This window comes from Pteropus vampyrus, unplaced genomic scaffold (assembly GCF_000151845.1).
Source record: "Pteropus vampyrus isolate Shadow unplaced genomic scaffold, Pvam_2.0 Scaffold20, whole genome shotgun sequence".
In the NCBI taxonomy this organism is placed as follows: domain Eukaryota; kingdom Metazoa; phylum Chordata; class Mammalia; order Chiroptera; family Pteropodidae; genus Pteropus; species Pteropus vampyrus.
The window spans coordinates 474,248-499,827 of NW_011888801.1; the positions used below are offsets into that span (position 1 = coordinate 474,248).

The following is a 25,580-nucleotide window of genomic DNA, read 5'->3' on the forward strand; positions in this document are numbered from 1 at the left end:
AGGACATATATTTAGAAGTGGAACTGCTGGCTTATTGAGGTAATATCCAAATATTTTCTAAAAGAATCACACTAATAATTTTATCAGTTACGTATTGCTTCACATTTTCCTATTGCTTTGCAACTTCACTAGTACTTGGTATTTTTTGCCCAGTTTACTCATCTTTTTTTTTCACATCACATTTATTTATTTTTGTTTCCAGTTCACCCATCTTTTAATTTTAAGTTTGTTTCAGGTATTGAAGTTTTAAATCTTTATTGTAGTGAAATACATAGATCTTTTTCTTTGCAAATTATTTCACTGGTTTATCTAGCAACTCTTTCCTTGCTGGAGAAGAGGCTAATGAAATACTGACTTATAATTTTTTTCATTTTAAAAGGAGGAAATATTACTTAAAATATTAACACATATTCCTTAGTACCAATCAATGAAAATGATTAAATCCTCAGAACAAAAGAATAGATCATCAGCTAAGTTTGTTTTAAAAAGTCCTGCAATCTGCTAAATTTTTAACTAGTCTGAATGTTTGGGAATTTAAACTAAAATGGGGTTGCTTAAGTCTAATTTAACCAGATATTCCTTTTATTGAGAGAATACTCTCAAGTAAATTCGGTCTAGTTAACTTCTTTTTGTTTAAAGGTATATAATAGACTTAGGAATGGTAAAGAAAAGCAAGGGGCGAAAAAAGAGTTCAGTTCCAAAGAAGGCCTAAAAGGGCTATTATACTTACTTGGACAAATTCCATAGGTTGTTAAAGAATAATCAATCCATACTCTATCATTCATAATAGCAAAACATTATATAGCACTTATTAAGTGCCAGATCCTGTTCTAAGTGCTTTTCATACATTAACTCACATAGCAATTTTAAATTACACAAAATTTGTGTGGTCATTTTTCCCTAAGACCTTGATCAATACGAACAAGTCTTAAATTCTGGTGAAATTAACTGCTATTTAATATTCCAATTGATCTCTGAAGTTAATGTTTTCACATGGATTGCTATGTAGGGTTAGTCTCAAGTTATTTTTTCCTTTAAGATATCTCTTTCAGAAAGCATTAGATATTATCATATCCAACTTCTGCTTTCAATAACCATTTTATTCTGAATTACAGCAACATGAAAAAATCTTTGCCTTTGTCTTACATTATATATTTCTTTGAAATTTGAGGCCCAACATTATTCAGAGTTCAAGGACATTCTTCTTTTCATATAAGATCAAAAGAGTTTTGGAAACAGAAAGACTTTTAGAAAAAAATACAAAAGCTCCAGTTTTAGGACTTGACATCTTATGACCGCTATCCAAGGTTTGATGTGCTTATTTTTCCTAAAGCTGTGGAAAATTGTGGAAGGTAGCAGCTAGTGTGAAACCTGTTAAAAAATGATAATTAAGATATACAATTTACTTTGGGCTTGGTGTATTCATAATTGATTGCTTCCTCATCATAGTGAGGGGCTACATAAAGAAAAATAAAAGTCTCAGGGTGGTTTAATATCTGAAAATCAATTAATGTAATATACCATATCAATAGAATAAGTTAAAATCTGCATGATTAAAAAAGAAAAAGTAAAAAATTAAAAACTAACTCAAATACTTTTTAACAGCAATCTTGGGGAGAGAGGAAAAAATTTCTTCTGTTACCATTTCCATATGATAATATGGGTAATTTCTCCCATTACCATAATGAGAGAAAACTTTCTAAGTCAATACACAGAAATCACTGGCTAATGATCAGAATATCAAAACCTGCTTAATAGAGACTAGGAGGGTATACATTTTTAGTGGGCTCCAGCATAATGCAAATTAGCTATCACTTCATTAAAATATGGAATATAAACTCCCCTAAGCTGTGCTGATCATGTGCCTAATGTTTTTTCCTAACACTAAAATATAAACTTAAAGGCCTTGCTACATACAGCAAGTGAAATCCAATCAATTTTAGACATTCTGTATTCCAAAGGAGCCGTTCATCAACTGTGACAGGTCTTGGAATACTTTGTGGTTCTAGAGAAAAGACTTGTTTTATGCTAAGCATTGGGTTCTTTTTCCCCTGGCTGGGACATTGTCTCCTTTATCTATCTGTAGAAATCCTGGACTTCCTTGAACTTTTACTTCTCTTCATGGGCCCTACTTATTATTCTAAAACACATTCAACTTTCCTGAATCTTCTGAGCTCTTATAGTAGGTAAAATCTAGACCTCATTGGAGAGTATGCTTTACATTATATTATTTTTTATTTCAGAGTGCCTATCCTTCTCATAACATTATACAGGCATATCTCATTTTATTGCACCTTGCTTTATTATACTTCACAGATGTTGCGTTTTTTCCAAATTGAAAACAAGATCAGCAAAAAGATTAGGACTTGCTTTATTGTGGGACTCCACTGTGGTGGTCTGAAACTGAACTCTCAGTACCTCCCAGGTATGCCTGTACACTTTTTGAAGGAGGAGTCTATGTCTTGCCTTGTATTATTTTTACTGTGTCATACCCAGGGCTAGGCCACACAGCATGTGCTTAATAAATACTTACGGTTGACTGATTAAATCTCTACCTCATTTATGAGTCTCACTTACCAATTCCATATTTATCATCTGGTAGGAGCATAAGACACATTTCATTTGTGTATCTTAAGCAGCCTATGCTCTTGAATACCTAAAAAGAAACTGTGCCTCTTTCCCAGGGGAAAAAGAATTCTGAGGTTGCCCCTAGAATTTCATGGACATGATTAGTTGTGAACTCTGCTATAAAGCTCCATTTGCTCCTTTACGTGAGTCCAGTTATACATACAATTTCTCAATAATATTCAGCTCACATATAACAAATTAAAATAAATAATAAAACAAGTAAGATACAGCCACTATGGAAAACAGTACGGAGGTTCTTCAAAAAATTAAGAATAGAATTACCATATGACTTAGGAATTCCTCTTCTGAGTGTCTACCCAAAAAACTTGAAAACATTTATCCATAAGGTATATGCACTCCTATGTTCACTTTAGCATTATTTATGGTGGTCAAGACATGGAAACAACCAGAGTCCTTCAATAGATGACTGGATAAAGAAGATGTGGTACATAAATACAATGCAATACCACTCAGTCATAAGAAAAGATGAAATATTGCCACCTGCAACAAGATGGATGGATCTTGAGATTATCATGCTAAGCAAAATAAGTCAGATAGAAAAAAACTGAGAACCATATGACTTCACTCATATGTGGAATATAAAGCTGAAAGCAACAAATGAATAAGGCAAACAAAAGCTCATAGACACAGATAATAGCTCAGTGGTTACCAGAGGGTAAAGGGGTTAGGGGGAGGTAGAAAAGGATAAAAAGGGTCAAAAATATGGTGATGGAAAGAGATCTGACTTTGGGTGGTGAACTCACAATGCAATATACAGGTGATGTCTTATAGAATTGTACACTTGAAACCTACATAATTTTATTAACCAATGTTACCTCAATATATTTAACTAAAAAACACAATAACTTTGTTTCATTCTATATTTCTTACATACTATTGCAAGATTTATTCCAAAAATTAAGTTGTGAAAATGACCAATTTTTAAATTTTTTCCTTACCACATTTTTTCCTCTGTGTATATTTTGCTTATTATAATCAACATTTAAAAAATTTTAAACAAGTGTGGGACAAAATATAAACAATACATTCTCTGTATGATTCTGCATCCACTTCTAATAAACACTTGATTTTGTACATTAAAAAAAAAAAATAACAGGTAGGTAAATCAACAAGCACACAGGAAAAAGCAGGTCAGATAGGCAATGCCAGACTCTGTAGGCTAATTTGTAGAGTCTGAAACTATGCAGGAATAATAAGTTAGGTGAAAATGGCAGTGTTTAAGTGAAACCACAAAAATTTATGAATAAAGTTCCCCTTTTTCTGTCACTTGATATTAGAAAACTACTATATCAAAAATTTTCATAAAGTTGAAGCCAGGGTAGGTGTCCAAAAAACATTATAGTCATATTTAGCCCATTAGGAAAATGAGAACATTTTGATCAAAACACAGAGAGACCTACTCATTTATATTAGAATTATGAGTTATAGAATCTATATTCAGCTGAAGATATTTGTAGAGACTTTTGTTTAGTTTTTACTCACTAAATTTCTAGCCTCTGAAAAATACTTTATGCAGCACTTCATGTTCTCTTTAAGGAATAGGATATTCTTCCTGCATATATATCAAAAATTTTGATTATTTGGGGTATATAAATGAAGCCAGTATATTACAGTGGCAAGAATATAGGATTTGTAGTCACAATGACTTGGGGTTTTTTAATATGCAATTTTAAAATTTAGTTTCGAGTATACAGTACATTGGTTAGACATGTATAGAGTTCATAAAATGATCTCCCCAATTGCTCCCTCCTTCCTCTGACCCTCCACCTAGCCAACGTATTAATGCTAACTGCATTCTCTATGCCATGCTCCCCCATCCCCATGACCATCCATCAGCTACTAATTTGTACTTCTTTAGCCTTTCACCCCATTCTCCCAGGCCCCGAAATACCCCTCCCCTCTGTCCGACATCAAATTGTCCACTATATTTGTGAGTTTTTGATTAGTTTGTTCTCTTGATTCCTTAGATTCCGCATATAAGTGAAATCATATAGTGTTTAACATTTCCATGCCTTGATTCCCTCATCTGTAAAATGGGTATAATAACTGTACTTTCCTCTTGAGATTACTGTGAAAGTTAAGTTAGATGATACATGTAAAATGATTAGCTTCATCTTTTCCAAGATGTATTTACTTATTTGTATTTTTTATATTTTAATACTCTGAAATCATTATGCTTCTTACAAATGCTGTTGGCTAGGCAGCAGCTGTGATATTGTTGTCACTGCCTGTACAAACGCACTAAAGCTTGCAGAATGGGTGTCAGTGGCTTAGAAGAAAATCCTAGATAACAGTGGAGTATTCTTTTAAGAAATGTTGCATTACCAATGTTCTTGGTAGCTCAAAGGACAATACCGTGTGGAAACACACAGACATTCATGGTTCTGAGTTGAAAAGAAATTGAGACAAGTTGGACCCGGAATGAGAAGAAATTTTAGATCAATTTATTTTGCTTATAATTTCCCTTTATGTATGTACAAGAATGACATACAATAAAAACCTAAACCTAAAAGAATATTTGAACAGGTATTAACTAAGTATTTTTAGTGTAAAGAAAGCATTTTTGTCATGGTTTACTTCACAGCATTTTTTTCTTTCTAGTGGTACATAAAATAATGGTGTATCTTACCAATGCTGTGTTTTAGACTCAATGCAATATGATAGTACAATGCCTAGCACATACTAAGACCTCAGTTAATGTTAGTAGCTATTAATAATAGTATTATTATTAACAGTAAACATTAGCTACAAATAATAATAGTTTTGAGATCACACTTGCTTCTGTTATCTTCAGCTCTGTTAAAGAATAACAAACTTTCTGTCCTCCGCAAAGACAGAAAAAAAAAATTGAGAAAGAAATACTACAACTAAGTAATTCTCTTAACTCTCTCTTTGCTACTTTTCACATGAACATTTTGCATAAGAAGAGAAGGAAAAGAAGCAAGAGTGGAACTATGCTTGGGGCATGGAAAGTTGAATTATAAACTATTCCTGTATAACTGGATTTAGGCAAAAATTTATGGAAATATGAGCTGTAAGAAAAAATTATAAGCCCTGCAGGTACTCCATATTGGACACGAACAAATGAGCTAAGGGATGATGTATAAAATACTTCCTATTCATTTTTTTTATTTGAATCTTATAACTATCTTTGACATAGGTGTAATAGCTATTGCCTCCATTTATATAAGAGGAAATGGAGATTTGAAGGATTAATGGGACAAGGCAAGATCTGCAACAGTCTGGAGGGTTTTAAAATCTCTTGACATGGATGTGTATTCCTGACATGTTTGCAGCCATGATAAAATTGCATAATATTGTTTCTATAAATGAATGATTTAACAAGCCCATTTCTAGAGGCTGACCTTAAGATCATGTAAGTATATTCCTAATAAACATGAAAAAAAGAAAATGTAGTTAGGTAATTATAAGTAACATTGCTAGTTTGTACTCAGGAGAGAAGATAGCATCATTAAACATAGTTATTGCTTGATGTTTTCTATGTGAACAATGTCACAGATACAAGATATGAAAAAGTCAATTGTGGCTCAGTTAGAAAAAAAGCTGTGCTCAAGGACTCTATCATGACAACTCTCTGTGCCCCACAAAAGCTAGATAGGTTAACTGAGAGAAACATAGGTCTGTTATACTAGAACAATAGAACAGTTAAGGTTATATCTAGTTTTACCCAAATGATCTGACCTAAATATTAAGTTGCATATTCTCAAATTTCTACTTTATTTAGAAAACACTAAAAAACATACTTTGAGAGCACTATCTGTAAAATTAGTATCACATTCTATTCATTGGTCTCCAGATCTCAAATCTGTTTATCTCTCTTGAAATGATTGACCCCTTTTTGATTGGCTTAGCCTTATTACCCATTTTATTTCTGACCAGTCAGAGAGCCATTGCACAAGCAAAGAGCTCATGTTAATTAGATATTATGGAACTGGTTAATTTTTTTCAATATAGTAAAAATTATGTTGGAAACTGCCTGTTTTTTAGAACAGAAAATGGCAAGCTAGAGAGTGAAATATAATATACAGAAATTAGAATTCAGGTTAAGCTGACAAGAACAAGATAAATGTAGGAAAGACTAGGAGACTAAAGTTTAGAAATACACAGTTCACTGAAGCTTTAATGTAGACAGTGGGAAGAAATGATTAGTCCAAATACAGGCAGGTGAAAGGCAAAGTTATCTAATGGGCAAGACCACATCAGTATAATTCTTCTTTCATTAAAAAAGGAAAAGAAAACAAGTTTTCCCATTGAGAACAGGAAAATAGAGGAAAGTCATTAAGTTCTTTTATGGTGACAATGATGAAAAATAAGACAGAAAGAAAATGTGCTATTTCTATTGTATTCTAGGTTAACAATAAGTTCAGCTGTCCCAGCTTGCCGATTAGATGTCGAGTGAGGTTATGTGTTAAATCCCTTAGCAGTGTTTTTTTTGTTTGTTTTTTTAAAGTCACCAAGCTAATTAAGATTGTTTGTCTTAAGTGTCGGTTTTTCATTTTGTTTTTTAAAGCAAACTTAAGAGACATAGAAGATATTTTTCAATTATGCAGTAGCCACTCAGTTTTTAAGACAGAGCCAGGTATTTTAAATATTTAAAGTTATCTAGCAACACGGATTTGACATACACTAATTATAGCCTACAGCATTCATTTACTAAAATCACATAACTTTCTCTTTTGAGCCCTCTGGCAGATGGATGTGGTAACTACTGAAAAACCTGAGTGGGAAGGTGAGTCTTTTTGGATGACCTCTATAAAGCAGGTTTAGAAGGGACTGGAAGGCTATATGACTCATTATGCCAGTTTGAAATTAATTATGATCACTAGGCAGAGGAGGCTCCTGGGCACAGTTGACAAAGTATTTATAAAATCTGATTAGCTTTGGTAAGCTAATGATTGCATGTTCAAATAAATGGACTTAGTACACTCACAGATTAACCAACTCCACAATTTATTATTTTTCTTTGGCAGAAATTGAATGCAAAACCACATTAACATCACATTTGAGGTTATTCATACTCACAAGTGAGGAAAACCAATAAGATTGTTCCCACTGCTTTCATAACCCTGAGAGCATAATGATATATATTAAAAGTAAACTATAAAACTTAATTCAAATCCACAGTTCTAATTCTACCACAATATCCTTTAAGAAAAGCTGTGGAGATATTATACCAGGAGAGTTTTAATTAACTTTTGCTGGTGGAGAAGAGAGAAAGCCCTCATGGGCTCTCTGAAGCCAGACTATAACAAAATCAGTAAGCCAACCAATACAATTTCCAGAACATTAGAAAAATCCCGCATTACTTTAAGTGCAAATATAAAAACAAGAGTCCATCATTTTTAACATGATACACATTTACTTAAGAAATGTTAGGAATTCTCTGAAAAGTCTAGTTTAATTTAAGCTGATAGGGGAATTCATAATGGACAGCAGAATTTGTTCCTATTTCTTTAATTAATATCAGAGATGGCTAAGATAAGAGTTTACACCTAAGTAGATAATTGAAAACTATTTATGATGATAACCAAACAGTAGCTACTTTCTGCTTAAAAGTTCAAAGTTCGTCAGACCAAAGAAATCAAGATTCTCAAATACCCAGAAGGTATCACTAAGTGATACATTATCCAAGCATTTTTACATGTATCATATTCTATGTATCTCGAGAGTAAAATCCTCAAAATCTTGAGCAAAAAAGTAATCTGTTAGGTTTTTATCACACTGTCATTGTATCACAGTGGGAATTTCCCAAGTTGATTACAAAATATCAGGAAAAAACCTACAAAATACTCTCATAATGGATACTGAATTTCAAAGTGACCTTAACAGACATGTCCCTTAAATTGAGGGAACGAGTTACAAGCATGGAAATGAAAATATGCCATATTGTTTTGCCTGTAAATGACATTTGTTTAAAATGTTCAGTACTTTTGCCACTAATGGGAAAAACAAATCATGATGTAAAGCATAAAAGGGACTAATCTCCACCCCTTGAAAACAGTAAACTGAATCCTAGAGATTTAGAGGCCTCTTCACCAGTTCAAAAGCTGCATAGTAGGGCACATTTCTCTGGAGAAGGAAGGACTGGGATAAGAATATAGCAAGCCATTTGCATCGTTTGGATCACAAGGACATGCAGCTGGATGTCAAGCAGAGAGAAACTTTTGACATACAGTGCTTGCATACTATTAGGAAGCAAGTATCTTCTGGGAAGGAAGAGAAAAGCTGCAACTCACTAGTCACTAGATTCGAAGCTAATAAAACATGTGGGGGAGGCCTGTGGTGACTCTAAGCAGTGCTAGGTGGTAGAGAAAGGCAATGAGGCATCTGAAATAAAATCACCACAGGGCAGAAAGACAGATTGCTGGAATGTCCTCTACAGTGAGTCAATTTCTGGGAAAGGGAGAGATGGGCTAGGTCCAAGAGACAGCATTAGTGGAGACAGTAAGTCACTGGGACTGTTCTTGACACACAGCCCTCCAAAGGTCACTCTTATATTCTGGTGAAGGTGGTGAGTGTATGCATGTGGTAGCCTGTATGGAGATGGCACCCAGTGCTCTCAATCTCCTAATATTTATGCTTGTGTAGTCTCCTCCTGCAATGGGCCAAGCTCAGTTTGTGTGACCAGAAGAATATGGCAGAAGTGATGGTATGTCACGTCTGAGATTAGGTTATAAAAGACAGTGTGGATGGCTCCCACCTTGGTTACGCTTTCTCTCTTGGATCATTTGAGCAGGAAGTCAGCTGCCATGTCATGAGAGTCCTGTGAAGAGGTCCACAGAGTGATGAACTAGAGCTTCCTGCCCACAGCCATGTGAGTGAGCTTGGAAGAGGATCTTCCAGCTTAGTAAGGATGTTAGAAGACTGCAGTTCCAGCTAACATCATGACTACAGCTCATGAGATACAGCCAGAACTGCCCAGCTAAGCTGCTCCTGGATTCTTGTCCCTTAGTAACTGTGTGATATAATACATGTTTGTTGTTTTAAGTTGCTAAGTTTCCGGGTAATTTCTTATGCAATAATAGCTAATGAATACAGAGTTGTAATACTTCAATTTTGGAGGGAAGGGGTTAGAAACTATCCTACTACTTTGAAGAACCACTAGAGCCTGAGCAGAAATCTGTACTAGCAGTGGTAGCAATAATGACATCAGGGCTGTAGTCACAGCATAAGACACATTAACTTGGACAAGAGCAATGGTTAAATTGACCCTATTAATAATGATTTACCTCAAATGTCATTTAGTTAGAGAGTGATAGAAAAAAAAAAATTACCACCACAATAAAAAAAACCACCACATGGGTAAGGTAATTCCACTACAGCAAATAAGATGCTTCCAGAATTTCTCAGTTTGTGCCTGCCAACCTTAATAGCATAGAAAATCCATGAAAACTATTTCTATATTGAAAGGAAAATAATATTAATATTCTAAGCAATGATGACAGCAATAAACTTGTATTAATGGTTTTGTATATGTTGCCCAATAAAGAGAAAGTGGCCAATCCTATATTCAAGGAAACTACTTCAGTTCCTTAATTTCTGGCATCATGCTCCATAAATGTACCTACACAAAACTTTGAAAAATATTAGCAAACATCTCACTAAGCAATATCTTCCAGCACAATTAATTCAATATACCTCACTTATTTTTATAGTTGGATATACTAGAAATCACTGATTTGGGATTAAAAAGCTAATAGACATAATGACAATGAAGTTAGGAATATTCTGGAATCTTTTCAAACATTAAAGGCTACAAAGCAGCAAAAAAAATCAAAGTGGGCCACTGGACAGAGATGTCAGAAAACACAGGTCACTGACTGTTCCCTCACTTCTAACAATGAAAGAAGTACAGAATTGAGGGAGACCATTTAAGAAGGCGTAGGATGTAGAGGCTGTGCACACCTCCGCTAGCAACCACATCAAAAGTATAAAGAAACTACAGAACAAACAGCATGCAGAGTCGCATGAGGTCTGGCTGAACAGAAGCCTGACAACTAGGGACAAAAATAACAGGTCACTTCAAATCAGGGGGAAGAGGGGAGATGTGAAATGACCTGGTCCCACAACCAGGCATAGTGATCGAGAATCAGGAAAGCTATCTTGGCTGCAGAACCTCCTCCCCCACCTGAGGAGTGAGGGGTCCCGGCCCCACACTGGGCTCCCCAGCCCAGGGTTCCAGCATCAAGAAGAGCAGTCCCCACAACATCTGGCTGTGAAAATCCGTGGAGGTTGTGGCTGAGTGAGGCAGAGGGCTGAGGAAGTTGCAGATGTTCCGCTTACACGGCCCACGCTTGGACTTATGTGCTGACAAACTCACTTGTTCTGAGCTCCAGCACTGGGGCAGCTGCTTGAGGGGTGCCAGGGACATATGGAGAGGCACTGAGTTGTCAAGCTTCAGAGCAAAGGCTAGAGGGGTGACTTTCTCATGAACAGAAGTGTTGGCTGTATCCATTGTTCCTTTTTTTTTTCATTTAAATAAGTTTATTTATTTAAATTAGTTTCGAGTATACAGTACATTAGTTAGACATCTATAATGTTCATAACACGATCCCCCGCAATTGCTCCCTCCCTCCCCTGGCCCTCCACTTAGCCATCATATTAATGCTAACTACATTCCGTCTTCCATTCTCCCTGTGCCTAACTATCGATTACTAATTTGTACTTCTTTAACCCTTCATCCCATTCTCCCAGCCTCCCAAACCCCCTCCCCACTGTCCAACATCAAATTGTCCACTATATTTGTGAGTCTGTTTTTGATTAGTTTGTTCTTTTTGTTCCTTAGATACCGCATATAAGTGAAATCATATGGTATCTATCATTCTCTGACGTATTTCACTTAGCATAATAATCTCTAGGTCCATCCATGTCATTGCAAATGATAGGATTTCACTTTTTTTTAATGGTTGAGTAATATTCCATTGTATATATGAACCATAATTTCTTTAGCCAATCATCTGTTGATGGACATTTAGGTTGCTTCCATATTTTGTTCCTTTGTTGAGCCCTCCCTGTTCCCAGCCTGTGGACTCAGGTGCTGCCCTGAGTTGCCTTCAATCTAGATAATATAGGTCACTCCACCCAGAGGATTCTGAGACTCCGCCTCTCCCAACTTACGCATTTGCCCAAGCTGCTTCCAGTGGTTTATTCCATGTAAATAGCCTGTCCTGGCTCTTGCTGCAGACTTTCCTAAAATCTCTCAAAGGATCACAAAACCCAAAGCAGCAGCATCTGGCCTTAGTGTGCCCTGTACCTCTTGCTGAGCAGCCCCAAGCCCCACATTAGTGGCAGTCGGCCTCGGTTTCTGGCTTGGTCATCGAGGCACATATAAGCTCAGTACAGGTGGCAGCCATCTGTGGATTGCTTCGGTGACTCTTGCCAGGTGGCCCTGGAGATGCACAGATGTGGCTTAACTTGGCCTGCAGCTGGACCCCTCCCAGGACAGTGCCACTGGGTCCCACAGCACACCTTCTACATAAAGCCATACTACTGAGACCGGGAGACTTAGGAGCCCTACCTAATACATAGAAACAGACACAGAGAGGCAGCCAAAATGGGGAGACAAAGAAGCATGTCCCACATGAAATAAAGGAACAAAGCTCCAGACATAGAACTAAACAAAATGGAGACAAGCAATCTACCACATGCAGAGTTCAAACACTGGTTATCAGGATGCTCAAGGAATTTAGGGGAAGAGTAGATGAACACAGTAAGAACTTTAACAAGGAGACAGAAAACATAAAAATGGAGTCAGAGAGCATAATAGGGAACCAGTCAGAAATGAAGAATACAATAGCTGAGATGAAGAGTATCTTAGAGAGAATCAACAGAGTGGCTGAAGTGGAGGATCAAATAAGCAACATAGAGGATGGGGTAGCAGAGGATACCCAATCAGAACAACAATAAAAAAAAGAATAAAAAAAATGAAGATAGTTTAAGGAACTTCTGGTACAACATCAAGCGTAACAACATTTGCATCATAGGGGTACCAAAGGAGAAGAGAGAGAGTAAGAAATTGAAAGCCTATTTGAAGAAATGATGGAAAACTTCCCTAACCTGGTGAAGGAAATGGGATGTACAACCCCAGGAAGCTCAGAGAGTCCCAAACAAGATGAACCCAAAGAAGCCCACAACAAGACACATAATTAAAATGCCAAGGGTTAAATATAGAGAGAATCTTAAAAGCAGCAACAGAAAAGCAATTAGGTACATACAAGGGAGCCCCTATAAGACTGTCAGCGATTTCTCAACAGAAACTTTGCAGGCCAGAAGGGCTTGGAACAAAATATTCTAAGTGATGAAAACCTGAGACCTAACACCAAGATTACTCCGCTCAGCAAAGCTATCATTTAGAATCGAAGGACAGATAAAGAGCTTCTCAGACAAGTAAAAGCTAAAGGAGTTCATTCCCACCAAGCCAGTATTATAGGAAATGTTGGAGGGACTTCTTTAAGAAGAAAAAACTATGTACCAAAAATCTGAATAAAGAATGGCAATAACTACATATCTATCAACAAGTACTTCAAATGAAAAAAGAATTAAATGCTCCAATCAAAAGATAAGGTAGGTGAATGGATAAGAAAACAAGACCCCTACATAGACTGCCTACAAGAGATTCACTTCAGATTAAAAGACACACAGAGATGAAAAGTAAGGGGATGGAAAAATGTATTTCATGATGGATCTAGAGCATATTGTGCTGGGTGGAGTCAGTCAGATAGAGGAAGACAAATGTCACATGGTTGCACATACATGTGGAATCAAAAGAACAAAATAAACAAAAACAGAAACAAACTCATAGATACAGAGAACATTCTAAAGGTTTCCAGTTGGGAGGGGCATTGCAGGAGTTAGTGAAAAAGCGGGTAGGGGATTAAGAACTACAAATTGGTAGTTAGAAAATAGTCATGGAATCCTAAAGTATAGCATAAGGAATATAGCCAATAATATTGTAATAACTATGTATGGTGCCAGAAGGGCACTAGATTTATTGAGGTGATCACTTGTAAGTTATATAGCTATCTAATCACTATGTTGTACATCTGCAACTAATATAATATTGTTTGATAACTATAACTGAAAAATAAAAAAATATTAAAAAAAGAAAGAAAGAAGTGCAGGAGACACCAGTAGTCTCTGGGAGGGTGCTCTGTGGAACAGCCCAATGCTGAGCACCAAAATCACAAATGGATGACCATGAATGAATGAATAAATGGATGAACCTTCCTAGAGTCCATCATGGGTGCCAGGCATTGTGCTGGGTAATTTATTATCTCGGGAAGTCCTCCTTACAACTCTGTGAGGTAGATATTATCTTAATAGTACATGTAAAGAAATTAACGCTCCCAAAGTTGAAAAGGTCAAATTCAAATTCAGATCAATTTTTAAAAAATCCAAATAACAGTATTGTATCCTGACTATTCTTTTGACAAATATTTATTGTGTATCTAATCCGTGGACACCTCCATGATTGTACTTTTCTTCCTGTACAGTAATAACTGTATAGCTTCCCAGTCTGATTGTTACTATTTAAATTCAGGAACCGGGGTTTACTTGCTTTCATATATCCGGTGCCTAACAAAGTACTTGGTACATACCTAAAGATTTAATTATTCAAATTTATTAGCCAAAAAATGACTATAAAACTTAGTAAAACATTTTTGGCTTTTATTTTTCTGCTAGCTGGATAGGCTATCAGATCTCAAGGGAAGACTAATAAAGGGGCATCCCAAAAATATTTTTGGCATCCCTTTATTTGAAAAGGCTTATTTTAATGCTAAAAAATTTCACTGAAGTAGTTTATATTTCATTAGTCCAAGTAGCTGTAATAAGAAAAAAATATTCATGCTAATGTTGTGATAGATTGATACAAAACAAATAAGGAGAACGTGGGTGGAAGGGAGAAAAGGCATTCTATTATAACAAGAAAAACAAGAAATGAAAGAGGTTTGACAAAAAATCATTAATACACTGTTAACTGAATTCAGGATAATAACTTGATAGAATACATGACTCTTAAAGTAGCATCTAACCAGAGTCTGAATTCAACAGGCTGTAATACATTATTAATTCACAAATTAGTGCAAAGCTGGCTCTGGTTCCTAATACACTGTCCAGACTCCTTAGACTCCTAAGGCTGTATGGCAGGCTAGAGGCTAAAGCTATTTTTAAAGTCTCCTTTTTTTCCTGAGGAAAAATAAAATTAGGTCTGCTAGAGTTAGTTGAAGCCAAATTAGTTAAAAGGAAAAAAAAAAAAGACAAATAAGCTTCTTTCCACTTATTAGCACAGTTGTCATTCTTTTAAAGCCCCATTCTTTGTTTAAAAATGTCCATAAATTCCAAGGACCATAATTCTGAAAGGCATCTGCAGCTAACGGTGGCTATAAGAGGATAAAAATGAAAAGATCTACTTAGATACCTTAGACATCATTTAGATCAACCTTTATTCTAAGTCCGATTTAGAGGCCAAATTTGATCTGCCTAAAGGCATAGTTAGAATTCAGTAATCTGGAGATGTTTCTCTTCTCTTATCCTTCCCCCTGCTTTTCATCTGTTTCTTAATGGTCTCTGCAGTCTCGAACTTGAGGGCACAGTGTCCCTTTACAGACATGATGACACCTAGGCAACACATTAACTTAAACGTGGTTTGGGATTCACTTGATAAGAAAGGTCATTTTCTCTGTCATCCTCTCCTGGCTCCAGTCCCAGTGCTACTCAATGCTCCCTTGCCTCTTCTTATCTATCCTACAACCAGAACAAAGAGTAAATGAAAATTAACTACCTCATTCTTTAGATAGAATGAATATCAAAGTTAGAGCTGACTCAAATATTGCCACCTCTGGGAAAACTTTCCTGAGCAGTCTCTTGCCCTCTGCTTCACAGAATGATTTACATGTCTCCTCTTATACCCTCACTGCATCATATGATATCTCCAGTGATGTACTTATAACACTACAAGAATTTCTGGTTCACTCATCTCACTTTTATAAGCTTCTTAGAAGCAGGGACAGTTTTGTTCATCTTTGGTATCTTTAGTGTTTAGCACAACTCCTGGAAAACTAGTGTAAATTAATAGTTAATAGCATAATCTAGAGGCAGCCTGTCTAAAATCAAAGGTCAACTCCTCCTTTATTATGTGTGAGACCATGGCAAAGTTACTTAACCTCTTTGTGCCTTAGTTTTCTCATTTGTTAAAAGTGAATAATTATAATACCAACCTCTAGCATTGTGAAGATTAAATGTAATAATGTATATAAAGCACTTGGAATAATGCCTGGCTCATGCGAAACTCTCAAAAAATGTTGGTAAGTATTTTATTATGTCACATGTACTCAAACATTTGTTAAAACACTGGATACTACTAGAGGTCTATACCTACAGACTGCTGTGGCTAGAAGAGTATGTATAAACACTGAACTAGAAAATATGCAATCATTTTCTTTTACTTTTCATTTTACTACATTGCATTCAACTATATTGTTAAATATTGTGTTGTATGTCCGACTACAAAAATTATCACTGTATTCTGAATTCTAAATAATTAACCTCTGAACTTTAGATATACTGGTACACAGCTCATTCATAAGTTAAAAAGCACCTGGGTTTTACTAAAGAATAGTTGATAAGACTATTTGAATGATAGGGTGAGGAAAAATTAATATTTGTCTTTTTAAAAATTAGTTTTAGGTATGTAGTACATTGGTTACATTTATATATTTTATGAAATGATCCCGATTACTCTATCGCCCACCTGGGGTCTACACACACCCATTACAATACTATTGACTATATTCCTATGCTGTACTTTACATCTCTGTGATAACTGTTAACTACTAATTTGTACTTCTTTTCTCCCAGCCCCCCCACCAATCCGATCCTCCCTTCTGGCAGTCACCAGACTATCTTTTGTATCTGTGAGTCTATTTTCATTTAATTTGTTTCTTTTGTTCTTTAGATTTCACACATAAGTGAAATCATATGGTATTTATCTTTCTGTATTTCACTCAGCATAATAACCTCTAGGTCCATCTACGTCATTGCAAATAGTAGGATTTAATTTTTTTTTTTATGGCTGAGCAATATTCCATTGTATATATGAACCATAACTTCTTTATCCAATCATCTATTGATGGGCATTTAGGTTGCTTCCATATCTTGGCTACTGTGAATAGCACCGTCGTGAACAAAGGAGTACATAAGAGCTTTACTAATTAGTGTTTTGATTTTCTTTGAATAAATACCCGGAAGTACAATTGCTAAGTTAAAAGTTAGTTCCATTTTTAATTTTTGGGAGAACCTCTGGACTGTTTTCCACAGTGGCTGTACCAATTTGCAATCCCATTTCTATTTTTAAAATGATTATTTCCCAAAATATCCCTTTATGTCCCAGGCAAAGAAAGATTAATAGGTTGGATGGATCATGTTACTGATCCAATCTGTTAATTTTTATAGGATAAACAAATATCTGGATTTAAGAAATAAATAAAGGGATCAAAAGAAAGAACTAGAAAGAAGCAAGAAATAAAAATATTTTATATGGTGAAAGTAACAGATTCCTTTTTTTTCCTTTTTTTTACATTTGGGAAAATAATGCTTGCTATGGCCTTTCCTTGTCAAAGTTTTACAAGGATAAAACAGTTTATGTTGACTAAATGCTTTAAGTTTTATGGAAAAAAAATGAACTCATAAAAGAATTTTATTATTGTAACCATATATTAAAGTTATAATTTTTCTATAGTGAGGATTGTTATTTTAAAAGATTTTTTTAAAAAAAAAACCCTTAAACATATACATGGATCTTTAAAGTTATAAATACGTGACAGAGATAAGTATTCTTTAATAAACTTTTTAATAATTTTTGGAAAATTCAAGCTGAAAACACCTAAGGATGGAATAAAAAACTATAGATTTATCACTGTCCACATTCTGCTTTGTAGAGGCAAAGGTGGGAGAATAAAACAAAAGGAAATCCTATTGAACATATTTAAATTTCACTTTTAACTTTAATTAAATCAAATGTCAGTCAAATCTCACCTTCGAGTTTAAGTAATAAGAGTCAGTTTCCCAGAAAAAAAAACAAAAAACCAAAACTGGCTATTAAAATAAAAATAAATCCATGTTGTCAAGACTGTTCTAGTTCCAGAAAGTGTTTGATTGAAAGTTTTTGTCTTTTGGTCTCCTTTCCCATGATTTTTTGGCCAGGAAAAGAGCTTAATATGGTCCTTAATATGGTCCTCTGCATGAGGACAAGATTTAATTCTACTTTAGCACTTTTAAAGAGATGAGTACAAAGATGTCACCTTAATGATGTAAAAGGAAAGGTGATTCTAGAATTTCCATAGGTACTTCTAATTATGTGGTTATGGTTATAATTTTTTTAAGTTCCTTAATATTAAACTCAAATTAACCCTCTTATTTTTTGCTCTCCTCTTATTGACAGAAGAGAATAATTAGTATAGTTTTTTTATGTCTCCCTTTTACCTTTCTTCCTGACGAATCTCGTTAATTTTAATATTTTTTCTTAAAGACTGAAAATAAAAGAGTCATTGTTATCTTTCGAACTATGCCTAATTCGCCTAATTGATAGTCATGCCTTTTTAAAGCGTGATAATCTGATTACTTATGTAATAAATATATGAACCCCAAAACTTACTAAAAGACAATACTATAGACTGGAATTCTGTTAGATGATACTATTTCAGTTTCCTTGTTGTATATTCTAGAGTTGACGTCTTCTTTCTTGTATAAATTAGTTTTCGCTTTTCTTTGACATGACATTTTTATGTCATTTTCCTCCTCTCTCCCCAAATTAAAATTAATCATAATCTTTCAAAGAATTTTCTATTACCTTTCATTTTTGACTGACATCTTACTTGTGGTAGTCCTCAAGAAATCAATGAATATGTTAACTGGAATTAGACTTGGCACCTGTCTCCAAGGAACTCGACTCAATAGTTCTTGGTAGCCTCAGATGAAATTTTTAATAACTTCAAAAGGTAGTTTTAAAAACCGATTGTGTATTCTTAAGTCATTCCTTCAAACCTACATTTCTTGAGCTCCCAAATAGAGAAATAAGGGTAGAATAAAACAAATCTGACCAGAATTAAGAGCATTAAAACATTTAAAAAACATATAACAAGCTAATGATTCTTATGAAAAGAAATGACTAATTTAGGTAGCACCTAAAAAACAGTATATTTCTTCTTAATCATAACATTCAACTTGAGGGGCAAAGAAATGAGAAAAAGTTGGTGCTGAAAAAGGTAGACTACAGATTTTCAAGAAGTTTGGTCTTTTTCTGTTCCTAAAATTCAGAACATTTTGTTTTTCTTTAGAGCTCCAAATAAGTCATACATAGAAACCTCATCTCAGACTAAAAGTAATAACAATCAGATAAAGAATAGAAAATAATACATTCTGAAATACTGAGTTGGAATTCTGGCTCTAGCATTTAAAAGCTCTGTGACTTTTATCTTTCAGTTTCTACATCTGTGACACAGGTATAATATCACTAAAACCAATAAGGTTAGCAAGAATTAAAACAAACAAAAAAAGCATGTAATACACATAAATTGCCTGGCTCATAGCAGGCACTAGATTAATGTTCATGGATTTTTCCCTCTTTCCTGATCCCTCTGAAAATTAAATTTGACAGATAAATAGTGTTTTCTTCACTCTCAAAGCCATGGTGAGAAAAAAGACAGAAAACTAAATGGAACAATAAATCTCTTTGATCGGAAATTTTAAGGTAAATAAGAAATAAAACTAGTAAGAGATAGAATAATGGAATTAGAAGAACCATATGAAAGTTACTATAAAACATTTCCATTTTCCTCTTGGCTATGATGATGACATTGTTTTTCATACTTAACAAGAGGAGATATTACTCAAACTTTGAAAAGTAAAATTAAAAGTGTTTCGTAAAAACAAAAATTGCTCCATTTTCCAGATGTTTTATTAAAAAATGATTTCAAAATGGAAGGTCTCTCAGTCATTCAACTGCCTACTATATGCCAACTGCCCTACTAAGTGGTAGAAGGTATACAAGAGTATGTAAAAGAATACTTATTAAAGGCACAGTACATGCCAGGTTGTGTTAAGCATATACCACTGTCTTAGTGTGCTAGGGCTGCTATAACAAAATACCACCAAATGAGTAACTTAAACAACAGAAATTAATTTTTTCACAGTTCTGGAGACTGGGAGTCCAAGATCAAGGTATAGGTAGAATTGGTTTCCTTCGAGGCATGTCTCCTTGACTTGCAGTTGGCTGCCCTCTTGCTGTCTGCTCATATGGTTGTCCCTCAGTGCATGTGTACTCCTGGTGTCTTTTTGTGTGTCCAAATCTCTCCTTCTTATAAGGATAGCAGTAAGACTGGATTAGCACCCACCCTAAAGGCCTTATTTTAACTTAACCACCTCTTTAAAGGCCCTATCACCAAGTACAGTTACATTCTGAGGTACTGGGGATTAGAGCTTCAACCTAAGAATTCTGGAGGAACACAATTCAGCCCATAAGAAACAACATCTCACTTAAACATCGCCCTGTTTTACAAATGAGAAGCTAGGCTCTGGGAGAATAAATTAAACGTTACACAGCCAGTAAGTGGTAGAAACAAAGTTTTAACCAAGGTTTTATTATGAAACACCAAAGCATATGCTCTTTCTGCTATTTATACCTTCTCAAAGAATTACAAATCTAGGTGGGAAGACACCATACTGATTCATAAAGCTTTAAAAATGAGCGTTATTGATAAGGAGTCACTTATTCACTGGACTTATACTATTATATGGAAAAGAATGAAATTGGATTAATAAACATTTATAGAATATTTATTCCATGTTAGGCTGTGTTCTTTCACAAAAGAGTCTGTTGGTCTCCTTACATGAGGAATTGCTGACTAGCAAACAGAATAGTCTTGGTATCTCTTGGCCCAAAGCCTACAGATGATCCTAAGTCAAAGTCAAATTCAAGAGGACTTTCTACAATATGTAGCTTAGATACAACTGTCTATTAGATCTCCTTTCTTCTGCATTTGGGTATAAGCTATGTATAGGTACACATGTATAAAATCCCTAATTTGCTTTATAATATTCTACCTCATTGGCAATTTACTGTTAGTGGGCTTTCAGCTTGATAGCATCTCAGGATGAAAGACAAAAGTCCCATGCTCTCTCTCTTTATACTCCCACTTGTGTGTCCAGGAATGGGTGTTAAGGCTAGATTGTGGACTTGGAACCTGCTCCATGCTCTGGATGATCCTGTATTGTTGTTTAAAGTTTGTTAAAAGTACCATTCTAGCTTGTGCTTTATTCTCTAACTATATCTTATGGATCTATACTCTGTGTTATATCGTAATTATATAATTAATAGTTAAATAATTTACATTCCCAGGTTATGTTATAACATTTCCAAAGAAGACCACTCCAGGTATGCATACTAGGGGCCAAGGCATATTTCCAGAACTCAATACACACCAACTCTTACACAAAAATTGTCAGACTCCTGAAAGCAGGAAATAAAACTCTTATGTGAAAGATGCCCTCCCTCTATCAGCAGGAAAGAAACAGAAGCAATTGTGGAAAAGTAACTAAAATAAATGGGAAGACTAAAAGAAGATACAGATTTCTCTTGAATTTCATTCCCCTTCTCTGGTGATAAGTATGCAAACTTCACAAAGGTAAGTTGCCCCTCTTTGTTCAACCCAGTATATAAACACTTATGCCTAGCCATTTCTTTGAGTTTTCCATTTTCCTATGGGAGCTCTCATGTACGTGTAAAAATCTGTATTTTATATATATCTCATTATTTTATATATGTATATCGCATATTATAGGGGCTACAAGAGCCTCCTCAAGGAGGCTGAACTGTAGAGATCCATTGCTTTGCTTTTTTTTGAGGTAAATTCTTTGACCGTCAGTTATACCATTTCCAAAAACAAGTATGAAAGCACATTTCGAAGTCTGATCTGATTTTCAGTATTATTTGTACTTTTGCTTCTCTTATAGAGCAAGGATAATTTTTTTTTTTAAATTATAGTTGACACATGACAGTGTTCTTATTAATATTGGGAATTCAGTTGTGATTTTTCAAACTGTCTCAATTGAGTTAAGTGGGATCTCCCCTCATCTCCACCACCTGGTGCCTTCTATGCAATATACATAAAAACTGGGGATACATGCTCAGGTTGAGAACTGCTCTGACTCCTGCATTTCTTTTTCCTCAGACTGAGTATCCCAAGACAACTAAGATTTTCAGTTTAAACATTTTCGCTTTCAGGCCCAGAACTACCTTACACCAAGACATTTTCATAGAACATGTTATTTCCTACCTGCTGTCAGACTGTAGATCACTGATAAGGTTTCAAAGCAATCAGTTCTCACAGTTGGAGGCAGACTGAAAGAAGGCCTATAATGCATGCCTTCCCAATACAGTGGCTCTGTGTGCATATGTGATGGACAGTGTCCTGATCTTCTGAAATTCAAAGAACTTCTACCTACCTCTAGCTTCAGAACATCGTGCTGAAGTTTACGCTGAAATTCGAGGAAGTTTTTGATCGTCAGCTTCCCCTTGAGATCAGCTCCAAAAAAGTAGGTTGTGAGGGCTGAACACAAGCCAGACTTGAGAGTGTTACCGGTAGTAGGACGATCTCTGTGACGCATACCCATACTGGTTTGGGAGCGAATGATGCTCTGAACCTAACAGAGAAGCAAACCCCCACCCAGAAAAACATTACAAAGTGGAAAAAGAGAGAAAAATAAGAATAATTGACTACTGACTATTTATTTTTTGCCTACACTATACTACAATTCTTTCTTTTAATGCTGACAATAATCCTAGGAGGTTAAGTCCTATGATTATCCTCATTTTACAGATAAAGAACTTGAGGCATGTAGAGTTAAATACCTTGCTCAAGGTCAAACAGCTAGCTAGTAGCAGAACCAGGATTCTAATAAAAATGCCTGATACCTTTAAAATTGGGACACTCTTAAAAATATTTTCTTCAGAAAAGAATATGCATTTGTTTAGAGGCTCAATACCTCTCTCACAAAACTAAAATAATCATCAGCCTCACAGCAATACCTTCCATATCTCGGGAGATTGAAAAATTTCACACGTCACTACTGACTCTCCGATTGTGACAAGGGGTAGCACAGATATACGTAAATACTTAACATCTAAGAGAGAGAACTTATTTATTAGAATGATACATGAAATACAAAGTAGGTATGAAATAATTCTCAAAGAAAACATAGGGAATGAGTTTAATTTTTGAGAAGTTTTAAATGAGATTTCTGAGAAAGGATAACTTTTGGGACTAGCAATTGTGGTCTAAATATATAGAGAACTTCTTGAGGTAAGTCTCTAATTGCTATAATTTTTTTTCACTAGTTATTGCGGTCTTTTTCACCTCTTTACAAGCTAAAAAAAAAAACCAAAAGAAACCACCCCAATACAAAAAAAACCAAAATAAAACAACCCTCCAGCTATTCTCAATAATTAAAATTGGGATATGTAAGGATAAATAATAAAACTACTTTATATAAGTAAACAATACAAAAATATAGCCCTGTGGGTGATGTTTAAATTGCCAAATTAGAAAAGTATAACACTTAGAAACTTAACATTTTTTAACAACAAATTTACCATGGTTAAATGTCTTTTTTTTATCTATTATCTATAACCATTAAAAAGATTTATTTAAGACAATTTAAAAGTCTCTGGCTCTATAAAGGGTGGAATAATATAATGGAAAGAAACGAGACAGGGAGTCAGGAGACATGGAGTTTGATTCTGCTGCTATGCAGTGAAAGCAGAATTTATGCAAGTCATTGAACCTCCTTAAGCCTTACTTTTCTCACTGGAAAAGTTCACAGAGTACATTATTTCTAAGTCTCCTCATAACTCTAGGTTAATACCATAAATGTTTTTGATTATGACTTTTTTCTGGGTTCATGTTTTATCGTGTAAATAAGATTGGTTGACATTTGTTTTTCAGGCACATGGAGACTTGAAAGACAGGTATACAATTAATTTTAAAATTATTTAAGTTGAAGTTTTTTAGACTTTAAGTTGAAATACAGGCTAATTATAAAAATGCTTCTTCTATTTGAAGGCAATACACAATTCATTTTATCTAAGTGTGAGAATTGAAGAACTTTCCAATAGCAGTGAACCAGTATTTAGCCTGGATGTCAGGACCTGCCATGATTTAAATTTTGCCTGTGGCTATAAAGATTACAGCTTATATCCTTCCTATTGTAAAAACTGTATATGTTTGCTTCAAAAGTTTATTGCTGAGTGTGTGTGTGTAAGTGACTGGGGAAAAAAGTGTTTTTAGAGAAAATTAACTAATGCTATAGCATTTTCATTAATTATTAATAACAGAAGAGTCCAAATATTGTCACACTTATGTGTTAACTATTGCTAGCTTTAAGTGTTCTTTCATTAAAAACTTTTTTAAAAAGTATATCTCACTAGATTTTGGGAGGGGGGAGAGAGACTGTTCTCTTAGAATTTGTCAGTTGGGATATATTTTCTTAAAATATTTATATTTAGACAGCTCGTTAAGGGTATCACATGAGAATCAAAATATATCAAATTCAACTAGTCATGTAAATGCTTACTACATGCTACATGTTGTGGACAGAATCATGAGAAATATAAAACATGATTTCTGGAATAAAATCTCATTCCTTTTCTTCTGTTTCACATTGATAGCTATTACTTTTCATACTTTTACATTAAAAAAATTTCTCTCATGGCTTGGGTGAATGTAGCCCTAACAGTTAGTATCCTTTGCTAGGTTAGTGCTGTTTTATGATTCACTATGAAATGGTTTAAAAAAAAGTCTATGTGATAGAAAGAGAAAACTCATTTTACAGTTGATAAATGCTTTTTAGTAATTTGTGCTTATGCATGATCAAACTAATTTTGGAAAAAGATGAATGAAAGAGTAGTATTAACTATTAGTTTGCTCATGCAACATTAACTTTGAAGATACATGATGATGAAATGTGAGATGTCCTCATACTGGTTGTTTTAACTTTTTTATAAGCTTGACAGATACCTGTTTACCTGAGAAATCAGAGCAAAGTCTGAATGTTTGAAAGTCTAGTATACTTATAACTTAATAAATTATTGTATTTCCCAAGAAAGTAAAATGTATAAAGATGAAGTAGAGAAACTTCTGAGAGCCATTCACTCATGAGCTGCCTTATAATTACTTTTTGATTTTCTTCTAAAGAGTTTTTACATCAAACTTCCCTATTATCAATATTATAAGTTATAAGTTATATCAGGTTAACAAGGCCAGTTATCAAAGGATCACATCAGACAAAATTAGCATTGCCTTCTATGACAAGTGAATAGAATGGTGATGTGACCGCCCCAAGTCATTCAGCATGCCAGCAACAATGCCAAAAATCAGACCCATGTGCCCTAAATTCAAATCTAGAGTTTAGTGTCTATAACAAGAGTAAGGAAGTCATGGCAATTTTGCTCCCAAGGGGTATCCTAAGTAATTTCTGAGGCTATTTCAAAACCGCATTTTTTCTTTTTATATTTTTATCCCTTCTTTCTCCCTCTCTCCCATTTTTATCTCTCTCCTTCCTGCTTTGCAGGCCTCTCTTAATATTTAATACTAAACAGTCCTTAATCCGCTTTTAGTAATGGCTAAGTAGCTCCTTTCAGGCCCATCCTCCCTGAGATGACAACACATTATAGACAAAAATACCAAACAACTAAACTGAAGGCACTAGAGCATGATTATGGGCGGATATTGGAGAGAAGTTGAGACAGAGAAGAAGGAAATAGCATTGGGTGAGTTTCCCACTTTACAAAGCTTTCGGTCTGAAGGTAGTCCCCAGTTTGCATCAGAAGGATTGGTGCCTTCAGTTTTTCTGGCTTG

General features: G+C 34.8%; 1 protein-coding gene across 7 annotated transcripts in view; it reads right to left on the minus strand.

Moving 5' to 3' along the window:
• MICU1 (mitochondrial calcium uptake 1) overlaps positions 1–25,580 on the minus strand; it is a 196,073-nt gene that overhangs the window by 52,656 nt on the left and 117,837 nt on the right. For all 7 annotated transcript variants that reach the window (XM_011355210.2, XM_023527889.1, XM_011355208.2 and 4 more), the window contains one exon: positions 22,171–22,368. In XM_011355210.2, coding sequence (XP_011353512.1) covers positions 22,171–22,368 — 198 coding nt within the window. The remainder of the gene's footprint in view (positions 1–22,170; positions 22,369–25,580) is intronic.